This window comes from Syngnathus floridae, chromosome 2 (assembly GCF_059516105.1).
Source record: "Syngnathus floridae isolate MCC-2025c chromosome 2, RoL_Sflo_1.0, whole genome shotgun sequence".
Lineage (NCBI taxonomy): Eukaryota > Metazoa > Chordata > Actinopteri > Syngnathiformes > Syngnathidae > Syngnathus > Syngnathus floridae.
Genome location: NC_142414.1, coordinates 24,878,786 through 24,900,977, shown reverse-complemented (window position 1 = coordinate 24,900,977; position 22,192 = coordinate 24,878,786). Strand labels below are relative to the sequence as shown.

Here is a 22,192-nt window from a genome sequence, read left to right as displayed (position 1 = left end):
GAAAAAGGAACTAGAAGGATGGCAAGGGAAGGGAGTGTAATTGTCTGTTTCAGGTTGAGGGCAGCTCTTGTCTCCTCTGCTTAGTATTCAGCAACTGTCATCTCAGTGACAAGGATTGAGAGATGCTCTGTTTTGGGTCTTGGTGCAGCTATTCCAAACCAATTTCCTTCAAAAAGCCTCATACGACAGATGACGTGCATTCTTTTCTACAATACAGATGTAACAAAATATAATATTTAAGTTAGCTTTCACAGATGTGCTGATGAGGGGAGATTAGTCAAGACAACAATCTACCTTAATGTATTCATGGGGCAGGTAAGCAGCATGTCTATTGGCAAAATATGGAACATTAATGCCTTCACGTTTGAAGCTCACTATTTGCAAATTCACCCATCCCCCCCAGCTAGTCACTGAAAAAGTCCTTGATTTGCAGTTTTTCGACTCTTTCTGCAACCCTAAGATGTCAAGAATAAAAGCGGTTTGCCCCAGAGAGAACAACCTTAGGATGGCTGCCATATAATATTTTGTACGACACCACAATAACCGACTTGGATTTGATTCTACCGCGGGCTACAATGCAGAGTGGGATTCTGGTAAATGAGTCATTTTCAACCTTGTGGCATTGATGTGCGTATTGTGACAGCTTCCGTTAAAAAGCGTTATGGAGGAGGAAGGTGGTAGCGAGACTGACAGTGACAAAGAAACAGTATGACACAGGAGAGTGACCAGCAACTCCCCACCTTGCGTTGCCGTGAATCGCTTGAGTGATATTACAAGGACAAATTCTGCGGCGATTGAAAGTGTACTGCCTCGCGGCACATGGCGGCTCGAGCGGTCGCCGCGAAAGACAACATTAAATTCTAGTCAGATTTCGTAGCTATCAATTAATCTGATATGCTCATTCCGAATCGAGAAAAAATATGTTTAATTAATGTTAATAAAAAGGACACTTTGGACTATTTTCTCTTGTCTGTGCACATCATTTCAGACTGCCTGCAAAATGGCATTCAAAAATGGGTGGCTTTGGCATCCAGATGAGGAAAAATACTGTAGTTCCATTAAAGAAGATGGACTGAAAGTTGTGATAGAGAACAGTGACTAATGCAAATTGTGCCAATTGGAGGATAAAGTGGCAGTGTTTGAAGATGCCTTGCAGCTGTTAACACTGCAGTCCAGAGGCCTACACAATCAGCACATTAGTAGGCCAGCTGTGTATTAAAAAAAAAAAAAAAGTAATTTTCTAAACCAGTAATCACGTTGCGGCCCCGTGCTAGGGCAAATTACAAATGGGAATGTTTTATCTTGAAATGAAACAAACCCCAAGCAAAATGTCTATGCGGCATAAAACACGGGTCTTCCAACGCAACAAGCATCAAGAAAGAAAAAGTCACGAGGACCTTCGTGACAACAAAACACCAAGGGACAGGGCTGAAATAATCTGATGTGATTTTATTTATTCATTTGTTTAAACTCTGCAAAGGACCTCAGTTGAACGAGCCTGTGGCTATAGTACAAATTATCTTTGATGAATTACATCACTCAGTGCATCAAACCAGGTCAACAAATTCCTTATGATTAGAAAGATTAGCTGGAAAATGGGAGATCTTTTTCAACTTTTAGAACTTAAAACACGGTTGTATAAAATGATGAGAACTAGAATGCAGAGTTGAGGTTTGTCTTTATTTTCTCATTAATATTCATACATATATAATAAATTTACTTATAAGTACGCATAAAAATAGATGGACTTCATTTAGTTAATCAGTTTGATGGTTTTGGAATAGTCTATTTGGTGAAAGAAAACAATGTTAAGATAACCTCCTTCACAGTGTTAGCAGCATTGATTTTAGGATTTTGTAGCAAAAAAAGTTAAAAGAAATGACCCAGAAATTAACGTTATTCCATTTTTCACAGAAGTGAAAAGGCAATGTACTTAATTTGTATCTACAATACAGGACTCACAGGTGGATTTTAAAGACAAGCAAGTGATAAATCTTGGTGAGGGTTTGAGAGAGACTGAGGAAGAATGAGCATGATTAATTGTCTCCCAGGGTGCTATTTACTACGTGTGTCCGAATCAAGATAGAAGATGGAATTCAAATGGAGTGGGGGGGAAATCAACATTAGTGTAGTGCAAGACTTATGACAAATAGACTGAATAGTATCAATTTAAAAAGGTATCCGCTTGGGCTGTGCAATTGTTTGAAAGTCAATTAGAATTTCGATAATTACTCTCTACAATTACAAAATCGGCATGATCATAAAAAAGGTTATTATTGTGTCCACTTGACATGACATGACCAATAAAATGGTTTATTCAGAGCAGAATTACACGTGGAACAAATTGATGTGTGGGAGGAAACAAGAAAAGAATACCTCAGTAAGTAAAAGCAGTTGAAGACCTTTTATATAATTTAGTATAAGATAACTTTGATGAGAAACTTTTCAGATTTGATCAAAACCGATGACATTAGACATTGATTAAAAAAAATGTTTATGAATTCACCAGTGAAAGAACCTTATATAGACTATGCTAATTATTCCAAGACTTCCATTTCCTCCAGTTAATTAATGCACAACACATATCCAATTCATCTTGCATCTCTATTAATTGAAAAATGTCAATCATATTCCTCCACAATTCACTGGCTCTTGCTGTGTGCATGACTCATTTCACATGCAATGTGTTGAATTTCAATGTAAATCAAAGTAAGTCGTTAATATTCCTTTACAAGCGATGTAAGACCCTTTTTTTTGGGATAATGAATGCTGTCGCCTTCAAAGAGAGGTCACCCTGCAGCTGAGTTGATGGCAGATTTTGCAGAACTGTGGTTCAGGGACTTTTTCTCATGCCTAAAACTGCAGTCTCTCTAATCACGCTGATATTAGCATACTGCAATGACAGATAAACAGGCATCGTCTTAATTGCTGAGATGCTCAGGTATGCTTCTTAGGGAAATTTTATGTATTCAGTATGACTAGTCTGGACGATTTCATGCTGTAAACCGCCTGTGACATCTTAAGTGGCCTCAGCTCAGGAAGTTTTGCTTTTCATCCAAGAAGGCTTCATGCAACAAGGACTACACCAGCCTTGCTCCTAACCCAGTCTTGCTGAACTGATTTGGCTTACTTGGATGAGTGACAAAAAATTTTCTAAGACAACTAAATCAGTGCAGTTGAAATCTGTGGTCGGAAAGAAATGACCTGGATGAAAGATAAGATTCACAAGCATATTTTTTCTGGTAGCGCCATTTCATACACACGTGCTTTACATGATTAGAAGTACAACATTTGAAAACATAAATGAGAAGGAATAAAAGTACTGTTTGTTCTTTTTGTAAACAACCGCCGCGCCACGCCGCGCTGCTGACGTCACTTGAAATTCAAATTACAGTAATCCCTTGCTACGTCGCGGTTTGTTTATCGCGGTTTCACTTTTTTTTTTTTTTTGAATTTTTTTGAAAAAACAACGCATATAAGTCGCTCCTTATTATAAGTCACCCCCCCCACCCAAACTATGGAAAAAAACGCGACTTATAGTCCGAAAATTACGGTTTATGACAATTCAACAATTGAGAGATGGATTGGGATACGAGTAATGCAGCAGAGAACGAGGTAATGCGCAAGACTGGCGCAGAGAGAATGAGATATTTCAATTTATCCAACACTGATTGATGATACAACTGAGTGCATATATCCCTGGAGCTGTGTTCCCCCTGCAAAAAGCTGAGGAATGGCTGTAACAGCACAGATAAGAGACAACTCAAGCTGCGTTCGGCATGCCGGCTTGCCCCCAATCACACAAACCAGCATCTCATGCCAGATAGTCAGATGCTTTGCACTATTACCTTAATCCAAATGTGTTCCTGGGAAAGCGCCTCCAAATCACACTCACTTTCCTCCTCCAATCAATAAGTTGTTGCACCAACAATGTTACACACGCTGGCACATTGACAGGGTTACAATAATCTCCATAAGCCATTTTATGTGGCAAAAACAAATGGGCAAAAATAACAAAACATTTGACGTGTACATGCGTAATGTACAAAGATGATGGAATGCTCACTGTGGATAAGTAGAAGCTCAACAATTGGCTACTGCGGCAAAATATTAAAATACTATCTATTTTTAAGGTTATGATGGCAATTTAATTGCTGCTTTAAATGGTAGCATACTTATCGAGTATTTAAATAAAGTATTTTTATACTTGGCTCCGACCATGCCTTATTTGTCCTTAAAGATCATATGATTTTTTTTCACGTCCCAAAGGGCAAAACGAAAATGTTCATTCTTATCTTAAAGCTTTCTTGAGATTGTTTTCCCACTGTTGTACAACAGAGATAACTTCAGAGCTGAAGATTAGTCTCAATTAATGTATGAGCAAAACATGTTACTAATTGCAAAGATTAGAAAGTTTAGTTTACAATTTCCATTAAAGATTCCCAGAAAAACAAAACCAAATGTGGCTTTCAGTGATGGTGCCCGTCAGACAAACTGTGTTGCCAAGCAACCATAATTTGACATGGTGTGTTATGGAAATACTTCTATTCAAAGACCCAAAGCTGAAATGAAGGACTTTTGAATTTGTCTAATGAAACATTCAGAGTTATTCAACATAACACTAAAACTATTAATCAAACAGGACATAATACTCAATTAATTAAAAATGAATGGAGGGAGCGGCTATAAAAGGGCTTAATGAATCATAACAGGCAACAATTTTGTCAGGTAATTATAATGCATCGGCATGACCCAAGATGATGATATTTCCTATTACATATTTACCACCTACAGCCTCACAAAGGCTCTGCAGTGTATTGCATTGCTGCAAAGTGAGGTGATTCCCAACTGATTTTGATTCACTCATTGCCGAGGTGACTGTGAAAGAAAGTTGAGCTAAGACATTCCTTGAAGTACAATCTGATATCATAATAAAATTTAACATCAGTCTTGGTGTTGAAGAGCTGCATTTTCTTAACCAGTACAAGTCCAGTGAAAGCACAGTTTTTTACACATGAATGGAATTTTGTATTTATTTTTTTTAATTTTGGTAGACAGGGGCAGGTATGATAGAAAGGTATGTTTACATTGTTGTGTACCATTGTGGGAGGGAACACAGTCGACTTGTTTGCCATCCAATGAAACCGTTTCCCCTTTTTGCCTGTACATTAAGCATGTTAGAAGTGCACAGTTCACATTGCGGAATTACTCGGTGGAGTCCTTCCATAAGATCGCTACCCGTAAAGTACATTTAAAAAGAAATGCAAGAACTGTGTGTGACAAATCGCGCACACCGAACCGTAGTTGGACAGGTGCTTTTAGAAATATACTTTGATGATGACAATAGTGATAATAATCATAATCATTCATAATTCATTCAATGAAGTGAATTCTACAATGACTCATTGGGATGAAATAGAATGACATCCACCACATAACTACGTCAGAATCTGTCTGCACCACAACTTTGACCTGCTTTTAGCTGCTCTAAATTTGATCTACTTTCTGTCACCAAATTGTCAGGTGCACTTGGGGCGTGTAATAGAAAATGCCCCTGGTTCGCTAGAATTTCCAGCGAGGCGCAACACAATCTGTCAGTTTCCCAAACATAGGTAAAACTAGACATGCCCCGGCACAAAAATGAAAATGCACCTGTCTATGAAAATGGCTCAACGCATTTGAAGGCTTTATCTTCTGTGTCCCTGGAGACCACAAGAGTATGGTATCAAGTCTGAGTTTGAGTTGGACCGTTGATGCTATTTTAAGGCTTTAATCTTTCATCAACAGAATTGTCAATTTCAAAGCATATTCTTCAATGATAAAATATTTATTTATAGCTCGGTTAGATGACTGAAATGATTCTGTGTCTATGCAGACCTGTAACAAAAGAAAGCTCGTCCTGATTTAAGATATTGGATTCTAACCCTAACTGGTAACACAAAATAGCAGTTAGCGTTTTCATTTAAACGAGTGAATTAATGAGAACATATTTGCAGCCTCTCCGTTATGTACATCTACACATGAAGTCTGTAATCTTCATTAGCTTTTTGAATTACTGTACGTACTTTAGTAGGAAGATAATTATTTAGCATTAATCCAGCGAGGATTACATTTTTGTGATATAGTACTGAGAGGTGTTTGACAAATTTAGGTTTCATCATTTTCATTGTTTATAACAGTACACTACAGTTATGATTTGAGATATTCATTTATTTTGTTTTGTGACCATGCTCATACCTCAAAATGTTCCTATCTCAAATCCCAATGAAATTAATTGGAATACCATTAATCTGTTCCAGCCCCCCACGCACACAAATAACTAACATAAGTTATTTTTTATATGTTTTTCGAATACGAAAAATAGCCATCAAAAATGCTGTTCTTTATAAAATAATATTAAAAAGAAAAAGAAAAAAAACGTTTCAGACAGTTAAGATAGGCTCACGATCATCCTAAGGATAAGCGGTTCTAAAGATGGATGGATTTTTTTCCTCATCTGTTGCATATTTCATTTTATGCACTGATCCTTCTGGTGTGTGTGCATTGACCACTCGTGGGCCATATAATACAGAATTACTTGTGAACATTACATGACCAAATGCAAAAAAAAAAAAAGAAAAAACCTCAGGCACTGTGATGTCAATGTCAGTTAACGGTGAGTGACAAAATGGCTGCCCCCTGAGATGAATAAAAACAAGTGGATTTTTCTGCTTAATTTAAACTACTACTTACTTACTTGCATAGAACATATTATTAGATAGAAAAGTTTTGAATTGACTTGAATTGCAAGTGAATTTTCATTCACTTCAGTCAAGTAGTGCATTTTAATTAGTATCTTTCTACCTCTACTTACAGATTTGGTTCCTTGACCTATCAACTTTATTAGGCTCATGCCAAAGGATTGCCAAATCATCATTCTAGGTAATCAGTCACAATACTTAAAAAGAAGATGTAGTTTCACATCTACAAGAACTCTCGGAAGAAAAAGCTATTGGATCTACACAAATCACACAAAGAGGGTTGCAAAACCTCATTGGTCCATTACAAATGTCCACTGGTGTCAGGGGATCGCAGACGGGACCAAGGCCATGCATAATGCATGAACAGAAAGCGTGTTTTGGAGGACCAGCTGAGGTCCCATTCTGAGAGGGACAGATTGACCCAGCGAAACCCATCACATACTCAATCCCTCTTCAGCAGCTCCCCCCCCACCCCGCTCTCCCACGTGCTCTTGAGACTGCAAGCGGGATGCACTCTTCCATGACCTTGGCACTTTTGGCACATAAATGCGGAAAGTGAGTCAGATGTGTTGTAATATTAATAGGATACTTCCCGGATAGCTGCATGATAATGCACATTTATGAGGTCGGCCTATGTAAGGTGAGTATAAAATTAACAGACAGCTTTTAACCATCCCTCGTTGTTCCCAAAAACAATGTTAGCATACTTCCAGTAATTTTTGAGAACGTGGTTGTCCTTTTGAATTTGATTGGCAGCAGCTGGCAGGCTGCCTGCGCACTGGCGTTCTATTGTTACAGAACAACAGACAATTGCTGCAAGAATAAGCTATGGGCAGGCGCTAAATTGCCAGCAGGTGTTTGGAAAAGAAACGGAATCTACCTGTACATCCACTCAGACAATTGGCGGGTGTTAGTTCGTTGTTGTTTTTTTTAATAGGTATGCGAAAATAATTCCAGAGTGTAAAAGCCAGGTTGGGATTATTGTTCAAGTATGGCTCTCGTGGTGAAGCCACTGTGTTGGCCAGAATACTGATGTTATTGCTTGATGCAAGATTAGATTTTCTGCAACAAAATAAAGACAGTAGAACAGTAACTCACTAAACTAGACAGCACCATCATGATCTGTTGCACTGAAATCCCTTGGGGTCTGAATTTTATTTTATCTCAGAGGACAAAGAGGGGGTGATTCACCCGTTAGGCAGTGTATTTATCAACTAGGGGGGTGGGATTTATTGGAGTGTTGTAGACAACGCCGACAAATGAAACTTAAATGCAAAAGTTGTATTGATGCGTAGGTAGGTGTGCTTCTATCCTCCAATCCCATTACTGTGTAGCACTATATATTCATATTTATCTGAGTTTTATCGATGAAAATATCCCCTGGCATCAGGAAATTAGGTCGGTGGCAGCGGGGAGAATTAACTTGAGCATTAGTACCATCCATAAAACTAAATGGACGAACTCAATAGATGCTCTAGAGCAGTGTTTTTCAACCGGGGTGCCGCGGCACACCGGTGTGCCGCAAAATATTCTCCAATTTGTGCGCCTGTGCGGTGTAGCGCCCAGGCAGAGTAATCATATCTTCCATATCAGAAGGTGGCAGCAGCAGGTAGCGATTTGCCTTGTGCTTGCAGACGAGAAAATTGGTGACGCATGGATGCAGCGGCAGGTATATGGGATGCCCATGCAGGTATGTGGAATGCCCACGCAGGTAGCACTGACAGTGACGTTGTCATTGTGGATAGCAAGACAAGTCGATAGTGACAGTGATGGAGAAGTTTTTGAAGACAAAAAATGCTGACACTGTACTCAGCACACACTGGTGTGCCGTGAGAGACGTTCAGCTGTGCCGTGGAATTGTCCAATATTAATTACGGAGCGCATCGTAAAACCACTGGTTAGTTCGCGCAAGGCCTGGTCAGCCACTTGCTAATCGTGCATGCCTGGAGAATTGGAGAATCTTGGGATTTCATATTGTGTCGGTCTGATTGTATTGCATCGGCACATACCGTATTTGCCGGTGTATTGGTCGACCTTTTTTGATCCAAAATCGACCGAAAAAAATCGACCTCGACTTATACACCGAGTCATAAAATTTAACTTCGTATTCATCGCTTCAAATGTGATGGTAACCAAGGCCGTTTCTCATGCATCTCATTGTGCGTTGCACTTAGAAAATTTGAACCGGGCAGCGTGCGCGAGTGCGCGGCCCGCTGGAAGTCAAATGAGGCTCCGCGATCTCCTCCGCGGTGCTTATAAACAGCCGATCCGCTCGGCTGGAGCTATTTCCGGCCACTGCGCATGCGCACGGCCTCCCGGAATTTGAACACATTTCGTCAATAAATTTCGCATATTTGTGATTGAATTTTGAAGTTTAATATAATGCAACAATTGAGCTCGACTTATAGAAAGGATATATCATAAAATCGTAAATTTCCGTCGAATTTTAGGGGGTCGACTTATACACCGAGTCGACTTATACACCGGCAAATACGGTATTCAGTTTATGTGTGTTGCTGTGTGCTTTTGCTAACAGTGACAGACACTGTGACGGTTGTGGTGCGTTTGTGGTCCAAAGGAAATCAGAGTATGCAGTTCAACCGGAGAACCTGGATTGGTTATTTTTCACATATATAAAATAAACAGTCAAGTACAGACACCTCGACTGTGATAGCCACTCAGCTGCTGTCAGAACAGCAGAGCATCTTTAAAAGTGACTTTGTTCTTATCGTTGCAATATTTATAGACTTAGTCTAAAATAGTAAACAAAATCACGTTGATTCTTTTATTTTAATCCCAATCACTTTAAATGGTTTATTTCTTACACCGTCTAAAACCTTTTTAAAAAACGGTCACTTTTATTTAAAAAAAAAAGAATACGATTTAAAGAATATTTAGTATTTATTTCTATTAAATTATTCGACTCTCCATACATATATATAGGAATAGGACTTTACGTCTTTCGTTGTAATATAACTGATTTTAATATAGGAGCTTAACAAATTTTTGTTGGCGGTGTGCCGCGAGATTTTTTCCAATGAATGTGCCGTGAATGAAAAAAGGTTGGTAAACACTGCTCTAGAGAGCAGATTTAGGTGCTATAATACAGTACACTGTGTCATATATGACCAAGGGCACGTTGACGTCACGGCGTAAACGCAAACCTCAAGGCACCACTGTATGTTGTGTGATAGATTACATTTTTCTTGACATCTTGAAATTGCTCATCAGTGCCTCCAGCTTGTCTTAAGCCTCAGTTCATAATGAAGAAAAACAAGGCTAAAACCTGACTATGGCTATGGTGTTTTTGTGTTGATATGCATTGTATAGTTTCTCAGAAAGTGAGGGACTTGTCAGCATCTCTTCACTGATGAATACATCAGCATGGGGGTCAGAGGGAGTCACACAGATCTTATTTATCAGCGTCTCCTCGGACAAAAGTCACCCTTCACTGACTTGTTTAGATGCATCCACATGCTCCTGTGCCCCAAACTCCTTCTCTACCCCCAGTTTTCAACCACACATGACTGACAGATCCACTAATGTAGTCAGAGCTGGTTACTGCAGGAGGAAGGAGAGCAAGAGATAAGGTCAGGAGCAAAGGCTCAGAAGCTCAGCAGCAAATTTCCTCCAAGACTGACTGCACAAAAATGGGGACTAAGAAGAGGCAATGTGAAGTCCCCATTGCACAGACTTTCCAATCGAGGGAAGTCGATAGGTGTCATCCATTGATATTGAGGTAACATTCTAAAAAGAATGCAAGTCAGAAGATGCTGTAAATGTCTTTCTACCAGGGATGATGTCAAATAAATTTGACTAAACACTTACACAAGAATTTCCTCTTTGAAACTAGTAAATTGTATGACTGCTAACATTTTGTCATGCAGTGTGCATACACAACGACAGATGTTGGATTAGGGTGCGTGACAACTCATCAAGCTCATTAGAATAATTTTGAATAAACAGCTCATTCACACTCTTGACATTGCCTCTTCGACAGCGGCCTCTAATTGGAGAGCACAGCCTCTCATCTTGGGCTCTTCATCCTCTTCCCACAAAAAGATTATCAACACAAGGGAAAACATCAGTGAAATCAGTGAAAAAATGGACACGGAGTTATAAAGTTCTATGGGCATAGTTTGTAAATAGTTATTTTAAACTTAGACTTTCAATATATGATTGATTTCATTCATTCACGGAGTGTCCATTTGGTCTTTTATATGGCATATTAATAGACTTCCATCCCCTCCAAATGATCTAAAGAGAATTATTTCATGAGATGTTTGTTGTATTTGCTCAAAAGAGGTAAATAAGGGATCAACGTGATGACATCAACATACTTTTCAACACTGAACAAGTAGGTCAATCTTGTCCCCCAATTTTAATTTTACTTTGATTACAACTTCAAAATAGGAAAAATACAAGCTATACCACAAGATGCAACCCACACATCAGCAAAAACAATTTGAAGGTGAGTTTGGATTTTGCAAAGTGCAAAGATGAGCCACAAAAGTTCTGGAACAAAGTTTTATGGACTGAGGCCACGATGAACCACTGCCAAAGTAATGGAAAGGACTACATAAGCTCATCTGTGAAGCATGCAGGAATTCATGTCATGGCTCAGGTTTGCATGGCCGCTTCTGGAAAAGGCTCAGTAGTCTATGATGGTAGCAGACAAATAAATTCTGAAGTGCACAAAACCATTTTGTCTGCCAATTTAATAAGAAATGCATACAAACCAAGCAGCAGAAGTGTCATCATGGAATAAGACAATGACCCAAAGCACACAGCCAACACAACAAAGGACTTCACCAGGGGGAGAGTGGAAGGTCTTAGCCTGGACAAGTTAATGACCCGACCTTAACCCAATCGAGCATGCATTTTACCTCCTTAAGAGGAGACTGAAGAGAGAAACCCCCAGAAAGAAGAATCGAAAGTAAAGGCCTTGAAAACTATTTCACATAAAAAAATGCAACAATCTGGTCAAGTCAATGAGTCGCAAGCTTGATGCAGTTATTGCAAATAAGAGTTATGCCACTATAAATATGAAATGTTATTCATTTTAACCTTGTTTCATTGGGTCTGTTCCAATACATCTGCTCACTTGAAAAGTGGATGGCTTCAAACAAAAAGGTGCTCTGTCCTGTGTTATTTAACACATCTACATGTAAATGCTATGAAATAAAAGCTGGACTTTTGTATCATAATCATCATTTGATCTGAACCCCAAATGTCTTCAGTATACAACAAAAATGAAGGAGTGGACCTTGCCATTCCAAAACTTTCAGAAGGGGCTCTTAGTATTTATGGGGTGGTACATGGTGTAAGAAGTTTGAAACACTGCAATACAATAAAATAATGACAAAAAGTAAAGCTGCCTGAGATGGGCCAATAAACATTTTGAGTAGTTTCTTGTATGTATTAACAGAATTATAGTTTTAAAAAAAAGATGGAACATTAAACTTATTTTGAGAGCAACAAGGAAATGGCACTGATTTGATAGAATGGCAATTTGGATAAAACTTTGTTGAGTGACGTGATGCAGTGCAAAGGGAAAAACATTTTGGTGAGGGTCAGAATAAAAGGTCTTGCTCAGAGATTTTCCCTAAATATGGAATAGGTGGATAGGGGCGGTGCGTGAATATTTATAGACAAGGATTTTTGTAGCCCCACGTTGCTTGCAAAGAGGTCCGATGTGCATACCTGAGCATCCACGAGGAGGTGTCTCATCAAGGTCATTGACTTTTGCAGTGTCTCCTTCTCAGGAGGACAATATGCGTGATCATTCTGCTCAAGTGATTTGGGTTCCGTCACCATGAAATTTGCGATCTGATCATTCAGGCTGTTCAGGGATTGCACCGCTAGAGGGAGACAGAGACACAATTGAATTGCATCAACTACAATACAGAAGACATTCTGGACATTTGTATACTTCCAAGTAAGTAGGACCAGTTTATGGCAAGCCCTTGGTAACAATGGCTGTCCTTGCCCCCCAAATCAAAGTCATGCACTTACGTTCTGACCAAATTACGTATTAACCAAATTTGGGTAATACGTTTTTTCACAACTCAGTATTATTGGTCAGTCTCCAATTAACATATGATTGACAAATCTTTGCCCATTCTGACGTAATGAAAATTGCTTACGCACTTTAATGATGCAATGGTAACGGCTCAGCAAACATGCCTTTCTTTTTTTGTTGTTCTTGTTTTGTTTTCCTGAAAAATGCCGGTTTGGAAGAAGTGAGAATTATGCCTGCCACCAGTAATAATCAGAATTCTTATTAAATGATCTTCTGAATGAACATTTCCATCAGACAGTGGAGGCTCTTAAAGGTCCTTATTTTCTTCCATGCTCTCATTGGCCAGGAATAATAGCAGAGGGGCAGAATGTGCTTTCTGACTGTCACCAACTCCCTTGGCTATCAACACCCTCTCTCATCCAGAATGTTCCTGAGAGCCATCCTGTTTTTGTTCCGAAGTTTTTGCCCTGGTGTGTCCTTTCAGGTTTCCTTCCCAGCTTCCCTCCCACAGTGAAAAGTAGCCAACCCGGCTGCATTTCCCCTTCCCAGTGCACAGACTTCCTCAAACCTCTTCCATTGACCTCTTTAGTCTCAGAGAGGCCACAGAAAATATTTCAGAGGTCACAGTGGCAAGAGAAAAAGTAATTTCCGAAAGTATGTGCGATTTTTTTACCCCCCTTAACGATCCATTTTATTTTACGTCACTGTGACTGTTCTAACCCCTAATGCCTCATTATCCATGTTTCCAGTGTTGAAACCTTCAAATTTACAAAATTGTCATTTATATACTTTGGGCACCTCTATTGTTGAGCCGGAAAAACAACTCTTAAATCGCTTGTAAATAGAGAAATTCATCTAGAATCTGCACTGAATGGGATGCATTTTGGATTTGAATTTGAGCGGGTGTTTGCGACTATAAAGCATTTCCCCCACACACATATTCCTTCAAAAAAAAAAAAAAAAAAAAGCAAGAAAATTCAGCATGGATGTTTGCGTTACGTAACCAGCATTCTTCCACCGTGGTTGACATTTCCAAGCAAACAAGCTTTGGCGGTTGAGATAAGTAGGGGATGAGGGGGCTGGAGAGGGCCGTGTCCCCTCGAGGTGAGCGTGGAGCAGACATCGAATGTTTGAATGTGTGAGTGGACTGCTTGTCATGCAGGAGTCAGCATCAAACATTGAATGAGGAGTCTTATCTATCTTACTGAATGACTGGTTAAAAGGTGAAAGGCTACGAGAACACGTATTGGAAGGCGCTTGAGTTGCTTATTCTTACTGCCCTCTATTGGCTTCAGAATGCACACACGGGCCACTGTGATGGCAATCCATTTAGCTGGTTCACCACTTCATGGTTACTGAGCGTGTCGCAGTGTCATCAGCAGCTTTTTATTTTTTTAAGAGTAATGCATAAAAAAGACTTGGGGAGACTTTGCTCGACCAAGCAATTCTAAATGTAAATGCTTGGTGGTAGTCTGAAGCTTGTTTTTAATAATTAATCTAATAAGCAAGTGTCAATAGACCTTTGAAACTACAAGGTGCAGCAATGCATGATTTGGATGCTTTGCATGTCATCTGATGAATTAACAAACTACATAATACTTTGAGCAAAACCAATATGATTATTTTACATAGATTATAATCAAAAATAGCATTTGTCATTAGCAATACATGGATAGATATTGTAGATTTATGATACACATGGAGAAGGATAGCTAGATTGGTGTCTTTTTTCTATTGGCCAGTCTTGCTGTTCACAACATTTGTACACATACTCTCATTCTGGTCAGGTCCATTGGCCAATGTAGGATTATACCTTGATTGTGCTTATTATTATTTTCTCTTTTAATTTTCCTCATTAGGACAAGCATGAATATTAGCAATGAATATTACTATGTTGCAACCGTCCACTTTGCTTCTGTTAGTCTTATTCTATTCTATTCTACATTCGGTTTGTTTTTCGGATTGAGAACGAGCATAACCTCATATTTTAATACTGTCTTGTTAATAAAAATGTAAAATATTTCTTTGAGAAATTGACATGTTGAAAAGAATGTGCCGTATTTTTTTCAGAATGTTGCGTCTTTCTTTAGTTCAGAGAGTTCTCAGCCGCATTGTCTCGCCCTTTGCTGTCTGCCGTATTCTCCTCTTCTGAATCGTCAAAATGCCTTGCATGTCCTCCTTTTGAGCAGCCGGTGCAGAGAAAAAAATAAGATGCCAGAGCAGTGCCCTGCCTGTCGAGCCTTTATGTTCACTGGGGAAGACAGTGGCTGCCAGGAGAAATGAAGATCACCACAGATGAAAAATGCTGGAAAGAACGCACACCGTTTCACTAATGGGAAACGATGCACGAGTCCAGGATGGAGTCCAGGGAAAAGGGCCTCATTTCATGGCAAATTGTTCATAGCACACAAACAAATCTAAGGGAATACTGATACATAGAGAGTGATGAGCCAAATGTTTTGTCATGTCAACCTATGCATATGCTGTGCTTGGTTGAACAGCGTGAAAGTAGTGTGAGTATATGTGCTTTGATTTGTTTAGTAAATAAATGTTTTTGGCCACTATATGAGCTTAATTGTCATCTTTTTCGAGAGTGCATTTAAGGTAGGGAGAGTGGGAATGAGAACACATTTAATGTGTCTGTTTGATGTGTAAAGAAATGGTTTGGTTAAAAAACAAAGGGATAAAAGGACAACTTCTAATCCTGAATACGATGAGACAACACACACAGCATCAAAAGCACTCGACAATGCTGTGCAACATTGCCCCCAATTGGCCAAACCTTGTTGCTAATGTCAAACTGCTGCACTTCCACTCTATTTAATCAAACCGTAAAATAAATGCAAATCAGTCAGATCACTTGGGTACGGACGAGTCCCTATCTTCAACCTCATAAATGATGGAAAGGTAAGGAAAAAAAAAAGTCTGCCAGTGTAGGCGTGAAAACACCAATGTTATGCTTTAATGGAGAGTTTTTGTCTCATGGGGAACCACTCATTGACCTACAAGGAGAAATTCAACATATTCCACAAACTCGCCACATGATGTATGTAGATGAAATGTTTGGAGAGCTCAAAGCATCACCATGCAGTATGCATGAACAGACTGAAAGTTTTGCCTTTTGATACAAAGGCCTGAAACGGATCCTTGTATTTAATGAACACACAGGGGGACTTTGAAGGTTGGACTTTGAATGACATTTGCTTGAGGTGCAGTGATGCAGCGTTCGTTAGTTCTCCATATTCATCGAAAGAGATGGTACGCGCGTGCGTGTGTGTGCCTTGGCCACCAGGAAGCAGTATAGTATAGAGTCTATACTCTATAGACATACAAAATACTCAAGGAAGAGTTTCAAAACTAAGTGATTCAGTAAGCTGCAGTAATATTGTGCATTTGTGGCAAAGAACAAAGAATGACTGCCAGTGACTATCGTGATATCATTTGTCTGTGTGTGTGTTGCTGCATTATTTGTGTTTATTTGTGTTCAGTTTGAAGGTGATCTAACCAGCGCAACGAATATAAATCATTTGTAAGCAATTAAATTTTTCAAGTTAATGTAAAAATAGTTTGAAGTTATGTAGAAGTATTTCAGGACGATGGTTTTGGGTATGTTTAATTTATTAAAATACCAGAAACATTTTACCAATAACTTTTTAAACGTTTTGGGGATCAATTTCTCACGTCTTTTTGCAAGCACAGCAGGACTACTACCGTATTTTCCGGACTATAAGTCGCTCCGGAGTATAAGTCGCACCAGTCATAAAATGCCCCAAAAAGTGAAAAAAAACATATATAAGTCACTCCGGAGTATAAGTCGCATTTTGGGGGCAATTTATTCAACAAAATCCCACACCAAAAACAGTCATGAACGAGCAACAACAGGCTAAACGATAGCAACAACAGGCTAAACGATAGGTATGCTAACGTGACAAACACAAACAAAGAGCTGAGAACGGGCCTGACGTAACATATAGAGTCATTAAGGACAACTATTACATGAATAACATGTTTATAAAACCATCGGTGTCACTCCAATTCATTAAATCCATCGATCGTTCTTTGTCAACGATGGGTGCGCACAGCTGAGGGCGCTTGCACTTCAAAATATTCCACAGGCTCATATAACGATAGATAAACTATATTTCAAATAACTATAATACAAGCCAATAATATTATCAAACCATCCGTGCACTTTAAATCCATTAAATCCATCGATCAAATTCCTCGTCCTTTGTCAACATCGTCAGCCTCGTCTTTATTCCACAGATCTACTATATAACTATATTGTAGCGTTAACAAAGTACAAGGATAGACGTGGGTTTGGTAAACGGCTCTTTATTAAACAAAACAAACTTCCAAGCGTGTGGCGGCGTGGACTTCCAGACACGAGAGCTCCATGGCATAGGACCGGGCGTGCGTAATGGCCATGTCCGAGCCCCACACACCGTTCGCGGACAGCCACTCGGCCGAGCGCCGGCCCCCGACTCAGTAGAGTAGGACCGGGTGTGCGTAAAAGCCATAATAGTTTTTCAAACCTTCTATGTCACTCCAAATCCTTAATTCCTTTAAACTTTTTGTCCTCCGTGTCACTTAGAAATGATCACCGCTGATGATGCCGGTAGTCCTTACGTGGGTCGCGCCGCGCGGTGCCACTGACGTCACTTGAAATAGTAATCCATTGGTACATCACGGTTCTCCAAACTTTCTTTCTGCTGCTCGATTACTGTTTTCAGCTGCATATTTTACAACTTGAAGTTTGTAACCTGCAAAATGTGAGTTTCTTTTTGGTGCCATTTTTCTTAAGCCCACCCAATTGATGAGTCACGGCCAACGGTGAAATTTAGAGCGCCCTCATCCAGTTTCGTCTTAAAATATAATTTTTTTTGGTTGTTTTATCAAAGTCAAAGTCTGCTTTATCGTCGATTTTTTTTTAACATACTAAGACACACAAAGAGATTGAAATTACGTTCCCACTATCCCTCGGTGAGATAGTACACATATGCATACAAGCAACACAAAAAAAAAACCAAGAAGGCACAAACAATGAATAAATAAGAGTGTTGAATAAATGATAAACAAATAATAATAATAAATAATAATAAATATAAGAGGAGCAAAAATGGAGCAAGTGTACATACAGCAGACAGTGGAATTGGATATGGTGCTTTAAAGTGTTAATTGCTTTATTTGATGTTTTCTCTATTTTTATGTTTTGAATATGTTCAAGATAAAGATATAAAAGCATGTGAAGTGATCAACTATACTAAAAATAACATGGGAAGTGGTCAACTATACTTGTAAGTAAGTGATGTCTTAATGATCGAGTAAACATTTTTGAAAAAAACATATAAGTCGCCCCCCCACCCAAACTATGAAAAAAAAAACGCAACTTATAGTCCGGAAATTACGGTATATCTGTTGACGATACTCCAAATATAACTGCGTCATTGAGTGAATTGAGGTACATCATTCCAAATAGTCACACACTTGGTTCACTCCATACATACGTGTCAACAGCACACTCACAGGTAGGCTACAACATTTATTAGACATTCAACAACACATACATTTGCTACTACGTCCATCTTCCTTTCACTACACAAGAGAGATCTGCGGAAATGAAAAAAAGGGGGTAAAATCCTCAATTTGTCTGAACACTTATTGTTTGCTGTATGTAGCAGTTCTCAAGGGGGTTCTGTAGTTGCAAAGCAGTACACAGCAATCAGAACGCTACTCTCTACAGAGCTCATTAGACTCAACTAATCATATCCATTAGCACCGGAGCTGGCTGAGCAAAAACAGATATGGGACGAGGCTTCCGAGGTGACGGGTTTCAAAATGGAATGTGTGTCACTGTATATGCGTGCGTGGAAAAAAACACAGCCTGGCTCATCATAACCGCCTCTCCAGCAGCTGACGAGTCCCCCTTGATTTTTGATCAATTCTCTGCTGAGCTTTGCACAGCAGCTCGCGCAATCTCTCTGTCCTCATTCTCATGTTTTTGTGCGGTACTTGAAACAACATCTGCGATTGTTGGAGGGATTACATAGCAGCTTGAATTTGTGCCCCATTTTGGTGCAATAAATAGAATAATAACTATAGTATCTGATGTCTTGCAACAAAAGGCGAAAACGGATTAATGTTTGTGCACCGACTTCATCTCATCTTATTGTGACCTTATAAACATTGGATGCTCATAAACAGACTCCAGGCACCAAAGTTTAATGGAATGTTTAATGAGTTTTAGCCTCAAGCTACCTCCATTAGGGAGCTTGTGTTTTCATTAAACATTTTGTTTGTTTGCCTCATTTGCATCATGAGTCAGGCCTAGATTCCACCCCCCCCCAAAAAAATTTGTGTACCCCAAAAGACCCAACTTTACCATGCATCAAAGGATTACAACTGCACATTAGGCTTTGACGTTGGCATTTTTTCTCTCATATTCCAAAAGAAGGAGTGATGAGATGAGACAAACAGTAAGACTCGTGTGATTAGGCAATCACGCATATGATGATTAGAGTTAAGGCAGGAATACCGTAATTTTCGGACCATAAGTTGCATTTTTTTTCATAGTTTGGGTGGGGGGGCGACTTATAATAAGGAGCGACTTATATGTTTTTTTTCAAAAATTTTCAAAAAAAAAAAAAAGTGAAACCGCGATAAACGAACCGCGATGTAGCAAGTGATTACTGTAATTTGAATTTCAAGTGACGTCAGCAGCGCGGAGCAGTGTGCGCGGCGGTTGTTTACAAAAAGGACAAAGATTGATCACGGGATGACGAAGCTGACGAAGGGCCCCACGTACTACCGGCATCATTAGCGGCTTTGTTTCTAAGTGACACGGAGGATGAAGAGTTTGAAGGATTTAAGGATTTGGAGTGACACAGACAGTTTGAAAAACTATTATGGCTTTTACGCACACCCGGTCCTATTCTATGGAGCTCTCTCCACTTCCGTGGCTGGAAGTCCACGCCGCCACACGCATGGAAGTTTGTTTTGTTAAATAAAGAGCCGTTTACCAAACCCACGTCTTTCCTAGAACTTTGTTAACGCTACAATATAGTTACATAGTAGATCTGTGGAATCACGACGAAGCTGACATAAGGGCGCACGCTCGGCGTTGTTGACAAAGGACGAGGAATTTGATCGATGGATTTAATGATTTAGAGTGCACTGATGGTTTGATAATACTATTGCTTATATAATAGTTATTTGATATCGAATTTATATATCGTTATATGGGCCTGTGGAATATTTTGAAGTGCAAGCGCCATCAGCCGCGCACACCCATTGTTGACAAAGGACGATCGATGGATTTAATGATTTGGAGTGACACAGATGGTTTGATAACATTATTGCTGATATAATAGTTATTTGAAATATAATTCATACATCGTTATATGGGCCTGTGGAATATTTTGAAGTGCAAGCGCCGTCAGCGGCGCGCACGCATTGTTGACAAAGGACGATCGATGGATTTAATGAATTGGAGTGACAGATGGTTTTATTAACGTGTTATATATGTAATAGTTTTTTGAATAACTGAATGTTACGTCAGGCCCATTCTCAGCTCTTCGTTTGTGTTTATGTCACGTTAGCATACCTATCGTTTAGCCTGTTGTTGCTCGTTCATGTCTGGTCTTGGTGTTAGATTTTGTTGAATAAATGTCCCCCCCAAAATGCGACTTATACTCCAGAGCGACTTATATATGGGTTTTTTTCCACGTTATTGGGCATTTTATGGCTAATGCGACCTATATTCCGGAGCGACTTTTAGTCCAAAAATTACGGTAGATCACTTCTAGAGAAATGTTTGACTTCTAAATCCAAACAAATTTCAGTTGGATCTGTTCCAAAATCATTAAAGCTTTCAATGAACTTTCATTTGTGTGTTCGTAGGACTTAGTATGCTACAACTTTGTTAAGAATATCCATTCTACATAGAAATTGTAGACTACAATGTTTTGCACTAAAAATCATGATTTTATCCATGTATTCTATTCCAAAAAAGGATGAGCAAATGTGTCTGGCGTGGGAGTTGACACAAAGCAAAGTTCAACAATGCTGTCATAATCTTTACCAAAATGGGAGCTGCCAACTTTCAGACATGTCACATTTTCAACATGTTCCAAATAAAACTGTCATCTGGCTTCGGCTTATATAAACTCTGTGCTGAATGTGAGGAATGGAAGTCTGTATTTGCAATGAGCCCAATTGGACGCAATAATCCTGTTTTAGACATAAAAAGAGGACAAACCAGGATTATGTATATCTCTTTGTTATCTTTTATTTTTTAAGTCGGATGTTTCACTTCCACCTCATTGACACTTCTTCCAATTTGTAGGCTTCTCTTAAAGGATTAACAAAACATTATTGCCTGTGAAATGGATATGAGCATTATATCCGACCGTTACTTAATTTAGCTAAAAAAAAAAGATGGATTTTTACAATCCAACCCAACCAACCATTTTCTGTACCGCTTAGTCCCCACGGGGGTCGCGGGCGTGCTGGAGCCTATCCCAGCCGTCATCGGGCAGTAGGCGGGGGACACCCTGAACCGGTTGCCAGCCAATCGCAGGACACACAGTGACAAACAACCATCCGCATTCGCACTCACACCTAGGGACAATTTGGAGTGCTCAATCGGCCTACCAAGCATGTTTTTGGGATGTGGGAGGAAACCGGAGTGCCCGGAGAAAAGCCCGGGGAGAACATGCAAACTCCACACAGGGAGGGCCGGAGGTGGAGGATTTTTACAATTATAGTGAAAAATTGGGCAGGGTATTTCTATTGCTGAATTGAATTTTATTTCTCAGGGTGATTTTTTTGTCAGTTTACGTAGGTCAATCAAATCAAATTATTAACTAATTTAATCGTCAATGAGTTGTCAATTAATTGATTAATTATTGTAACTTCTGCTGCCTCCCGTGCTTGTCCTCAGTCACGTCCCCGTTGTTCACAGGCACGCACCGCTATCACCGTTTATTGCCGGTACCTATCCCTTGTTAGCTTCTCATCAGGGCGGGAATTTTAACGCCATTCTCCCGTCACTCCTGGTTGGTTAGTGTAGTTTGCCACAAATTCTTTTTTCCATTAATTTCTTATAAAACCCCACAAAATAGTGAAGCCACAATAGGTGAAGCACGAAGTGGCAAGGGATTACTGTATATTATTTTGGTGCAAGTTGACATAAAGCTTGATTTTGCTATCACTAGAAATGAAACAAATCCTAGAAGGGACATAAAAGTATAATGCTAAGGTAATTAGCTCTTTGGGGAAGTAAAGGGGAAAAAACACGGGTACAATCATGATTCTTATTTGGTGAGAAAAGTCTGGAATCTTGTGGGATATGGACATGCTGGTTTGGGTCATAAAGAACAAGCAGCAAACTAAAGACTGGCAAATCTATCAAAATTTAACAACTTTATCA

The 22,192-nt window shown here is 39.4% G+C and overlaps 1 protein-coding gene across 2 annotated transcripts in view; it reads right to left on the bottom strand.

Annotated features, from left to right (window-relative positions):
- The window catches only part of kazna (kazrin, periplakin interacting protein a), a 105,345-nt gene that overhangs the window by 66,571 nt on the left and 16,582 nt on the right, over positions 1-22,192 (bottom strand). For both annotated transcript variants that reach the window (XM_088359624.1, XM_088359629.1), the window contains exon 4: positions 12,444-12,601. In XM_088359624.1, coding sequence (XP_088215750.1) covers positions 12,444-12,601 — 158 coding nt within the window. The remainder of the gene's footprint in view (positions 1-12,443; positions 12,602-22,192) is intronic.